General features: G+C 32.5%; 1 protein-coding gene across 3 annotated transcripts; it reads right to left on the bottom strand.

Annotated features, from left to right (window-relative positions):
* Positions 1–3,333: 3,333 nt before the first annotated feature.
* Positions 3,334–11,971, bottom strand: LOC100813947 (protein NUCLEAR FUSION DEFECTIVE 4). Of its 3 annotated transcripts, XR_003266483.2 has the most exons (5): positions 11,449–11,971; positions 5,360–6,249; positions 4,284–4,425; positions 4,005–4,097; positions 3,772–3,913 (listed from the first exon to the last, which is right to left on the bottom strand). XR_003266483.2 is itself a non-coding variant. In XM_003520978.5 (3 exons), the coding sequence occupies exons 1-3, from the start codon at positions 11,755–11,757 to the stop codon at positions 3,433–3,435; spliced, it is 1,680 nt and encodes a 559-aa protein (XP_003521026.2). In that variant the 5' UTR covers positions 11,758–11,967; the 3' UTR covers positions 3,334–3,432. The 3 variants fall into 3 exon arrangements, 1 of the variants encoding a protein (XP_003521026.2); XR_003266482.2 differs by having other exon boundaries at positions 4,005–4,425; XM_003520978.5 differs by lacking the exons at positions 4,005–4,097; positions 4,284–4,425 and having other exon boundaries at positions 3,334–3,913; positions 11,449–11,967.
* Positions 11,972–12,200: the final 229 nt, after the last annotated feature.

Below are 12,200 nucleotides of genomic sequence, written 5' to 3'. Positions count from 1 at the left end.
ACGCCATCATTACCCATCTTCAAGACTCCAAAATCACTTGGAGTGTAAGATGTGAAGAACTCCTTCCTGGCTGTAACATGCAGTGTAGTATCAATTATCCACATGCTCTCATCAAATACAAGATTAAGCAAATCAGGGTCACACAAAATAACAAGATCATCACTAGTAGCAGTAGTCACACAGTCATTATCATAATCATTCTCTTTTTACTTACCCTTCTTGTCTTTACTCTCATTCTTCCATAGAAAACAATTCCTCTAGATATGTCATGTTCTGTGACAATAATGACACTCAATATTCTTGTACCGAGACCTAAACTTGCTCCTACTCTCGTTCTCTATCACCCTTCATCATCTTCTTCTAGCTTCTCCCCCTATTTTCAGTAATAAGCACCTCTAACTGAGAAGAAGTACCTTGCACCTTCTTTCTCATCTCTTCATTAAAAGCACTAGTCTTTGCCATTTGCAAAGGAACAATACCATTGGGGGCAGCACTAATCATGGAGACCCGGAATGTCTCCCACGAATCAGGTAGAGTTATTAATAGGAACAATCCCAACACATCATCATAAAGTTGATACCTGCGGCTGATAACTGATCACAACGTCCTTGAAGTTCACTGAAGTGCTCAGTAAATGGAGTTCTGTCCTTGTATTTCAATTCAACAAAGTTCTTCAACAGGTACAATTTGTTGTTCCTTGATTTAGAAGCATACAAGGACTCAAGTGTTTGCCACATAGTTCATGCATGTGTCTCATGAGAAATAAGATTATAAATGGGTTCATCTAAGTGTCTAATAAAACCACATACACGTTCATGTTCAAAACCCCACTCTTCATCAGACATTGAATCTGGCTTTTGTGTGCGAAAGACCGGAAGATGCATATTCTTCACAAATAGCAAGTCCTTCATCTTGCCCTTCCAAAAGTGATAGTTTTCTCCACTCAAGGATACCATCTTCATATGTGCCTCCATCATTCAAGCAAGTAGAAAAACAACCCCTTAACCAAGAGCTCTGATACCACTCTGATGGGGGAAATTGGTCAACACAATAACAAACTCAATAACAGAGTAATAGGAAGCAAAAATAAATTCCCCCAAACTTGCAAGAACTTGTGAGGATCACCAATAAATTATAAAGTGCAAGATAGAAATTAAAGAAAATAGAGATACAATTTGTTTAACATGGAAAACCCCTCAATGCAAGGGTAAAAACCAGAGCAAAGAAATAACTCCACTATAATCAATAAAGATACAAGAGAGTCTCTAACAAGTGCACTGAAACATGTTACAAACAACCAAATCAAAACAGACCCCCAGTTGGTACAATAGAGACAAGAAGATGAAACCCCAAAATATAGAGCAGAGAATCACAATGATGAGCCCGATCCAACGATGAGCAAATCTGCAGTTGCAATTTGAAAAACGCTCTCTAGTGGGTATGCGAAAATCACAATGGTTTTTCCTCTCCTTTCTCTCTCAATGATTTGTAATTGTTTTTCCTTTCAAATGAGTCACACTCTTTCTCTGTGTCTGTCTAATATGACCCTTCTCCACTTAAATAAGTGAGACAAATGGGTCTTCTCATTTGGGCATTTACTCCACATAGGAAGGGAACCCAAAAAACCCAACATACATGATAGTACCACACCTGTATGTGTTAGAATGGAATCCAGAAAAACTGGCTGCTTCATCCACTTTTGCATCTTCTCTTCACTCACCTTTCCATCCTTCTTCTGATACGCGAATGACGCGTGATAGCACTCGCTCTATTTGCGCACCTGAGACAAGTCTATTTTGTAGAAAATAGGAAGAACATGAACGTTTTCTTCTTCTTGTTTCTTGCATTGCATTACTTGGGGGAGTTCATTCAAGCATCGGCTAGAAAGACATGTAGTTCCTAGAGAAGATAACCAAGAAAAGAGTGGAGTCTTTGATGGCTCTCACGATTTCTAGTCAAGATAACCTTTAGTCTATGTATGTATCGATGTTGTTTCTCCACAGAGCAGCATGAAGATGGCTTGTGAAGTCATTGCTAGTATCCTCTCCTCTAAAGGTGATGAAAACATCATATTTTTTTGGAAAAAAGAGAGGAAGAAGAAGCATTACTAACTATAGTAGAACTAGTAGAAGCCATGAATACACTTTGGTATGGAATATCAAGGTGTATTGGTTGTGTCGTGTATGTGGTAAACTCTTTTCTCAGGACTAAAAGTGCAATGGAGGAGGTTTATTATTATTATTATTTTCAATAATGCAGGCTATTCTATTAGTACCTATGTTTTTACATTGAAATAAATAAACACTTAAATATGTTTTTATCCTTAATAAATATCCGATTTTGGATTTACTCCCTAATAAATTTTTGTTTTGCAATGAGTTTCTAATAAAATAATAATTTTATTTTTAGTCCTTGATACTTATTTTTAACCCCTAATAAATTAGCAAATTTTGTATTTGCTCCACGATAAATATTTTCCATTTGTTATTAATACAAACTAAAACAACATTTTCTAATTTATTAGGAAACAAATACAAAATTTTCTAATTTAACAAGGAGTAAAACAATATATCAAGAATAAAAAATAAAAATATTGTTGTACTAGGAACTCAACATAAAACAAAAATATATAAAAAATCAAACACAAAAATCAAATATTTATTAAGAATTAAAAACATATTTAAGTAATAAATAAATAAACAAGATGACAATTTTTATTATTATTTTGGTGGTGATTTATCTGTTCAGTTCACTTTAAAAACAAAGTCATGGTAGTTAGAGCCTTAGAGGCATGTGGCCAACTAGCTGATACGTATACTCCGATGGTTTTTAGAAAATTATTAAACCTTGATCGATCGGTTGAACCGGTTCAATTGGAAACCAGACAAATGTCCGGTTCGACTCTCTTATCTGATCAAATCTGTTAAGAAATGAATTAAGGAAGGTACCAATATATTTTAAAATGTGAAGGCACGATGGAATTTGCTTATTTTTAATTACTGACAAATTCCTTTAAATTTTTTATTGAAATTTAATTTAAAAATAAAGATGAAAAAAGTAAATCAAGTGTACAAATAAAGATAGAATGAGTGTGGCTTGAGATAGTTGAGAAAGAGTTTTTCTGTGTAATTGTTAAAATTATTTAGTTAAACTTATCAATACACCACAAAATTAGTAAATAGTGATCCTAATCTACCACTCAGCCCAAATACAATTCTTTTACCAAATGTTAAAAAACTAAAGCCTAAGCAACATCCTAAATTTTGATCTGAATTTCTTTTTTTCTGAAACTACTAAGTTCTATGTATGTTGAAAGATCTTGTGACTCTATGGTAGAGGTTAATATTACATCTTGCTTTTTTGTATTTATGAATTATGATTGAACCCAATCAATTCAAGAGAATGGTACAATGTTTCTTCACAGAAGAGTTCTTATTCTGGAGCTACACTGTTTCTGTTGTTATTTCTTTCAAAATTCTCATAAGCTTGCTTAGTCCTTATGTAAAGGAAGAAGCTTGAACCCAATCCTACCATTGAAATGCAACTCCACCATACGAAAGTTTGAAGGTAACACTTCCTCCCCATGCACATGGACATTTTGTGCAGCCAAATTGTATGCCTTGGTTTCCTTGCATTGGAATCATAAACTAAGGCTGCAAGAAGGCCGTAGAGGCATGAACCTAAGGGAATGTTAGTGATGAGGATGTTGTGGTTCACACCAACACTGTTTGGGCCAAAAAGCTCTGAAGTAATAGATACTGCTGCAGAAAACACAAAGCCTGAACTTAGCCCTATCAAGGCAGTGCCTATGTGTAATGCTGCTCCACTGCCAGATATGGCCAGCAAAATGAATGCAATTGGTGTTGGCACCAAGGCTGCTGCAAACCATCCAGTTCTTGCAATGTGTACCCTCCTGCATTGTCATACAACGTTAGTTGATTAATAATTTTGTTAATAGAAAAAAATACTAACTGCATGTTTGGTTTCACAGCATGTGCTCTTACGTGGTCGTTAACCAGACATGTTGGCGACCATATCACCACACCCACTGTCAACCGCCACAACCACCGACCATATCACCATACCGCGACCACCAACTACCTTATCCATCATTAACGTTCGCGACCATAAACCGCAACCATAAATGTTTCTCTCCAACCAAAATAGAGAGAACATGAAAAAAACAACATAGAAGAAGAAAAACACCATGAGAGAGAAACAAGTAGAGAGAGTGTATGAGAAAGGGAAGGTGATGGTGAATAAAGAGAAGGAGAGAGAAATACACGAATTGCTTGTTGTTAGGTATGGATCCAGCGATTATCGGAGTTAGATACTCCAACGCGAAATCAAATCTTTTCGTCATTTGAACACTAAATTGGGGGAACGACTTCTCTACTTCATCCTTGCCCAAATTAAGAAGGAAACCTTCCAAATAACCAGACAAAGCGATAAGAAGTAGGAAAAAAGAGTGTGAGTCCTTGTGCAAAAACAATCGCAACACAACTCGACTTAGCGATGGCCGAGAGTTGCGACACCTTGTTCGCGTACGTGAACAAGGGCACGATGGCGGTGTGAGACTATGGAATAGGATGCGCCGTGGTGGTGTGCTGGCGCCGCGATCTGTAGTTTGGGGGTGTGGGTCGTTGTTCGATGGTGGTGGTGGTGTGTGAGGAGCTTGCAGAAAAGAAGTAGTAGGAGGTGGAGAGAAAGAGTTAGGTTTTCCAAGGGAGAAGAGAGATCAACACTCAACAGAGAAAAGTGTTGTTCAAAGGGACAGATGGGAAAAAGAAACAGAAAAAGAAAAAAAAAAGAAAAAAAATGAAATTTTTTAAGCATAAATCTAAAAAAGAACTCCATTCGTGTAATGTGTCCTGTTAACGTTGAAGTAACCAATTAATGGATGTCGATTAATGGCATGAATCTGGAACAAAACTTTTTAGACATTAAAGATTCAATTCGAAAGAAAAATTTATCAAGAACTTGGTGAAGAAGTTAAATATATATCAAAGATCAAAGATATATTTAAGTTTTTTTTTTCTTCCCAAAACTGACTATTTGGCTTGAGAAAGCATTTTTTGTTTTAACTTTGTTTCCTGTTTTCTGAAGTTTATACAGGAAAAAATTATAACAGAAAATGAAAGGAGAAAACAATAAAAAGATATTTTTACTGTCTCCTGTCCAGATTTTTGAAAACAAGAAACAAAGAGAAAAACATTTTTCTCAAACCAAACGGTGAGCGGCATGCTTGTTATCTAGAATAAACCACATTATGTTATGTAGCAATCGTTCTTGAATCTTGTTGAATTCTATCAAAATTCTTGCTAATTTTATCACTACCAACTAAGACCTTTAAAAGTACCTGCTTAAGAAGTCAGGTGAGGCTGCAAGAAGACGACCAAAGAAGGAACATGCCGAGTAGAGTGTGACAAGAGAACTAGTCTGAGAAGAGTGTCCTAGTGATTGCGAAATTTGCCCCAAGTTGTTGCTGTAAACCAACCCAATTGTTCCTCCACAGAAATATGCTAAGTAGTACAGCCAGAAGTCCCATCTACGCACTAGCAACTTAGCTGAATGCTCTTCCCCTAGCATTGAAAACTTCTCTCTCTCCAACATATTCACAATACAACATTTCTTCTCTCTTGTGCTTTGTGCACTTCTATTCCTCGTGCTGTCCTCCTTGATACTAATGAGCTCTTTGTAAAGCTCATCATCATCGGGGACGGCACGAGTGAATCTTGAACTGTAGAAGGAAAAGCTTGTGGGGACAGTAAAGCAAGACCATTCTCTAGAATACACAATGCCAGGCAAGAAAAAGAGCAGCACAAGGAGAAAAATTGCACCTATAAGGATAACGCGAGCAATGGCCGTGGTGTAAGAGAAGGAATATAAGAAGAGGAGGTAGAGGCCTGTGACAAAGGCAAGGATGTTGAGGCAGAGAAACACCGAGGTGTCACGCTGAATGGTGTCAACAGAATGTGGTTGAGGCTGTGGTTGATTGAGAATTGGGATGAGTACTAGTCCAGAAATTAGCACAGGAACAATGGCATTGAGTAATAGATAGAGGGTAGCATCATTTGAGTTTATTGCATTGGCAATGAGAGTGTACAAAGCTGCACTCACACCGTTGAAACTAATGCTCAAGGATAATGCAAGGGAACGGTTTGCAGGAAAATGTTTGATGCATAAGACATAGCAGATGGTGTTGAACCAGCAGATGCTGCAGCCAGCAATCAGGCATAGAAGAAAGACCTGTTCAATGTGCGCAAATGTTGTTTTGTTAGTATCAATCAATTTGGAATTGTTTGTAAAAATATAATTATCAATTGCTGGCTTGTGCTATATACATGTTACCGAAGTCCCTAAAAGTTTGATCAAACGAATTTATAATCCCAGTGAAACTAATAACTTTGGTGGTCAAATCCTGCAATCTGAACACATTTGAGAAACTAAGAATGAATTTATAATAACTACTTATAATTTGGATGACAGTGAAACCTCTGTCCAAATTACCCTGTTTAAAGAGGATTTGTTATGCATCTCTTCCTCCAGTGGCACAGACCTATAGTCATGTGAGGGTGTGTACTTGTATATCTCATTTTTTAAAATTCATTAAATTTGTAAATAAAATCTTATATTTTTATATTTTATTTCATCTATATTTACATAATTGAATTTACTGATTTTATTTTTTATAATTTATATCCACTAATTTAGGGTCTTGGATTCGTCATTATTTTCCTCTCTCTGCTGCATAAGGAAAACATTAAAATGTGTGTGTTTTATTTAAAACTAATTCATGTTATATGGATTAAATGCATTTTTTTGGGTGGTGAATCCAGGGTATTCCCTGACACAGAGTCAGAAATTAAATTAAGGAATTAAGATACTACTATCTATAAGGAGTTGACTTCTCTCACTATTTCATATACATGGACTTGAAGATCTAATCTCTAAGAGGCACAATGACTAAATTCATTTTACTCTGTTACTCTTATTGCCCTTTGCATCATAGACTTACGCATATTACACCTCCTGATTTTTTTATTATGGCTTAATTACTTATTTAGTATTTGAATTTTAGGGGTGTGATTTTTTAGTTCCTAAAATTTAAAATTATTATTTTTTGTCCTTGAATTTTGACAAGTTTTTTTAGTCTCTCACGTAATAAACAGTTTTTAGTTGTCATAAATTAATTTTTATTTTTTAGTCACTTCAATATTTTTTTTTTAAATGTCACAAAGTGTTAAAAAACTACCATAAAATACTAAAAATCATTATAAAGTGTGAATTTATTATGTCAGTTATTAAAAAAATCAATTTGTCAAAATTCAGGATTAAAAACTTATGTGAAACCTTTCTGTTTTATGGTCTCCTTTGGTTTTATCTTTGGTTTTATTGTTTTGGAGATGAGAACTTGTGTTGTCAAAGGATGATCCAAAAGATGCTGTTCTGGGACTAGTTTCATTGCAGAGGTGAGATATTTGCAACAAACTTCAAGGAAGCTTAGCAATTAATGTCGCTCATGTCTTTTGGAAGGTAGGAAGAGAATTGGATGGTGGAGAGAGAGAGTAACAGAGAAAATTCATGTATGCTAAAATAAAATTTAATTTTATAATGAAAAGGTCTTAAATATGTGTTTTTATTCTTGTGATATATTATTTTTTTCAATTACTTCTTGTAAATTTTTTTCTTTATTTTTACTATTTTGTTTTTGTCTTTTTAGTGTATTCATGTTTCAGTTTTTTGTCATTATAATATATGAATAATTTGCTTTTAGTTCTTATCAATTTTTTACCACAAGGACTATATAAAAAATAGGGACCAGTATGATGACTCAAAGAAATAGTACCCTTGCTAAAACGGAAAAAGTAGATATTACAAGAATTACAACAAAATAATAAGGATAATAAAAAAAGAAATTTTACAAGGATAAAAAAGAAGATATTTTTTACTTTATAAAATTAGTAACAAATATTTTTATCATTATTGGGCCTAAAACTTAAACATTAGTTATTTTATCTTTAAATCGATCATGGTAAAAATCAAAAATATATTTAAACGATAAAAAAATGTGTAAAAGTTAATAAAAAAAAAACCAAGTGTATCATGTATAATTTTGTAAATTAAGATGAAAAATGCAACTGAAAAATAAATTAGGGGGAAAATGGATTTGAGTTTTTTTTTTCCATTAGATAATCTTTATTATGATTTTGACTTAACTTATACTCAAATTTTCACACCCAATCGCCTATCCCCACTTGATGGGAAAGGGTAGGTGAACTAACACAACAAAATGGTGAAAGAGAACTTCTGAAGAATCCTTCAAGGTACAGATAACCCTGGGAATCTAAGGAGTAATTAATTGGCTTGAAATAAGGTACAGAACTTCAAAAGAGTGCATAAATTAATAATTGTTGTGTTAGTTGGCTTGAATCTAAAAAGTAAATTAAAACAGAAACTTGGGAAAGTGCCTAAAGCTGGTCAGCTAATGATCCTAACCAATTTGCAGCCACAGGAACAGCTCCTCTACCAGCAGTCTAGTTAGTTGAAAAAAGGGCAATTTTGACTAACAAACTAAATTTAGGCACAATCTTATTTTAGTTTTGCTACTTTGAAAATTGCAAAATAAGGGTGTCCAAGACCCAGGTAAAGCTAATAACACTGATGGAAAGTTAATTAATTAGGATGGAATTATATTTTAAAAATTAGACCCTTAAAAATTTAATTAAAAGAAAGTTGGGTTCGAAAAGCTCTTTGTCCAGATCTTTTTTCTTTCAAAACTCGCAGTAATTAAACTCAACTATTAGGAAATTTATAATAACATGTATAATATTTAATCAATTGAGTTAGTTAGACCTCCTTAATAATAAGTTTTCTAGATAAAATTAGCTCAATTCGATAAATATCTTTTAAAACTAAGCATAAATTAGAAATTTTATTGATTTAAATGAATACCACGCATAAATTAATAATTGTATTGAAAGTATTTTGCATGAAACTCCTAATTTCCTATGCATAGTATCTAAATTTGTACGTTTTATCCAATTAAATAAAATGAAAATGATATCTCTATTTGTTAATTTCATTAAAATATACGATAGAGTCATATCGTTTTAATTATAATTTATTTTTATTCTTTTTTGCGCTGATATTCTTGCTCTATTCTGACCTTTTACTTGATTCGTTTTACAAGGAAACTATTTATTGCTATTGAGATTTGGTAGAGTTTTTAAGCAGCCCACAATCCCAATCCTAAAAATACTGGATTAGTTCAACTACTACATTAATTAATATTTTTTAATTAACGTCACTACATTAATGATGAAGCCAGTTGTTTAATTGCTAGAAATAAAATAAAAAATAGAAGACAGAAGTTTTTTTTTTATTCATATAAGAATTAAAGTAAAGTATTAAAAAATATTATAACATCTCACACACGCTATCCACGTAATTGAACCAAACCTTCGTCATAAAAAGAAAAGAAGAAAAACGAAGTTGGATGACAACAACATAGTTGTTCGTAATGATTATATTAACTATATTAATATATCTTTATTAATATATTTTTTAAAAACAAACAATCCATGTCATTAAAATCTCGCGTTGGAAAACGTTCTAAGATAACATTTTCCTTTATATAGATTGCATGTCAAATTGATTGATTATAAAACAAGATTGCTAGTAAGATGTTTTTTAATACATTTTGTATTATTATTTAAATTTTTGAAAAATTAAAAAAAATATAAAATAAATTTATTAAATAAGATATAACATTGTGGGTTCATTATGTTTATTTTTAGTCTTTTGCTCTAATAACATGATTGTTCCTGTGTGAAGTGTGCCTAAGGAACAAAATAATATTATATATATATATATATATCGGTAAGAATAGAAGAATGTATGTGGCTAAAAAATGTTAAAGTCTCTGGCTAAAAAACATTACTGTATAAACTAGCTTCTTTTTTCTTTCACATTTTAAAATTACGGTTTGATATTGACACTTGAGCCTATCATAAAGATGATGAGACGTATCAGTATGTTACATCCATACAATTTGTAATAGGAGTGTCGAACGCTCAACTCAACTTATTTTCAAACTTGTTGAAAATCGGATTAAGTTGAGTTAGATGAATAATATTTGTAGTGAATTAAAAATCTCAATCTAACTCGTGATGAATTGTAGGTTGGGTTGAGTTGGTCTCTCAATCCATTTTTAAAGACAAGATTAAAAAAATTTAATTATTTTACTTATTTAAAAAATTTCTCAAATTTGATAATAAAATATAATAAAAAAAGAAATTATTTTATAAAACTAGTAAAAAAAATACTTAAAAACGATTTTAAAAAGGTGTAGCTATTAAATATAATTTATGGAAAAATAATTGACAAGTTAAACAAGTTGACCTCATTTGAAACCTCTAATTTTTTGTTTTTACTTTTTAGTACAGAGATAGAAAGGGTATGTGTCTATAATTGTGTCATGTGTGTGCTACATGTGGAGAAAGTTAGACAGATAAGGTGGACACGTAAGATAAAATGTTTTATGGTTAAAATTACTGCGATAATATTTATATGAGAAAGAGTGCTTAGTGCTAACAACATATTTTTTATTTACTTTTTCTAACATATTTTTATTATTAAAACTTATCTTGAATAAATTAATTAAATAAAAAGTGAAGTCCAGCAAATTTGTTATCTTTTCCAATATGTTGACATTTCTCATGTTGACACCTATGAGGTCAGAAATTAGAATTGTTGTCGTGTAGCTTTAAGAGTTTCTCACGCATTTCCTTTCACACTAGACCATCAGTTTTTATCCAGAAAGCTAGGAAATTGTCTCTTACGGTTGATTCTTCTGCCAGTTAGATACCTTAAATTTGTACATGCGTAAGATTCTTCATTTTCATAGTCTTCTAAAAAATTAACAAAAACCATGAGAAGAAATGTGTTTATGTGCAAACAAAATTGTGCTTCAAACAAAGCTCTTCCATAAAATCCCAAACAACACTAAAAATTTTCCCTTGAGTAAAGTTACATCTTTCCACAAATTTCCATATATAATTATTCTCATTACTTTATAAAAAAAGAGTATCAAACGAAAACTAATGTCTTACAAATTACTAATACAAAACACCTTCAGTGTTTATAATTAGTAAAATGTTAGTAATAATATATTAGGATTTAGAAATATTCAATTTTTTATTCATAGTAAACCAGTCCAGGTAACAGATATTTACAACAATTCACAGATATTATCCGATCAACTGAGTTAGATTTCCTAATCGAATTATTCTATTTAATTTTCCAAATTCAAGTATATGGTTCATTGATTTTCCAGAAAATTAATTCCCACATATAAATGTATGAAAAATCCAAAGAATTAATTAGCAATGCAACATATATACAACACAAGGAGGGATCGAGCTAGCTAGGGTGAAGAAAACTGACCACAACATAAGGCAAAGTGATGAGTCTATGAATGACAAGCCATTGGAAGCCAAAGCCAAAAAGTCCCATAAAAGCAGCCATGAACATAACCACCCACAAGGGGAGGTACATGAGTGAGACCCCAGAACACCACCCAAAGGCCTTTCCCATGTCTGAGGCCACAGAGAGGTAATTTAGCTGAAGCTGAGTTATGTTAAGCACAGATTTGAGCTCAGATGAGTAGGATGAGAAGTCAAAGTTTGTCCCTGTGAATGCCTGCACCCATATTGATGCCAAAAGTATCACCCACTTTCTTGATTCCCCTACCATGGATGGATCAATTGGACTCCAAAATTGAAGAAATTGAAGAGTTAATTGATTTCTCCTAATTCCTCTTCTTCTTTTTCCTTTGAACCTCCTCCAACCACCAAGAAATAACAACAGGAGGAGCTTTGTTTTTCTCTCCTGTTTGGAATGAATTTGGTGGTTACTCTTGCTTAGAGAGAATGGTGGTTGTTGTCTCCTATTTTAGTACTTTTTTTTACTTTAAATCGTAAATTTAGTCCTTAAATTCATCACTATTTCTGTTCTAGTTTTTATACACTTTTAAAATTTACATTTTGGTCTATACAATTTAATTTTTTTTACAATTTAGTCTTCAATGATGTTAACCTTTTTTTCTTTTCATTTTTTCATATATGGATTAAAACACAGAATGATATGTTCTAACATAGAGACTAATTAAAATGTAGATTTTTTTTTATGTAAAGACT

This window comes from Glycine max, chromosome 3 (genome assembly GCF_000004515.6).
Source record: "Glycine max cultivar Williams 82 chromosome 3, Glycine_max_v4.0, whole genome shotgun sequence".
NCBI lineage: Eukaryota > Viridiplantae > Streptophyta > Magnoliopsida > Fabales > Fabaceae > Glycine > Glycine max.
This window is presented reverse-complemented; position numbering and strand designations above follow the sequence as displayed.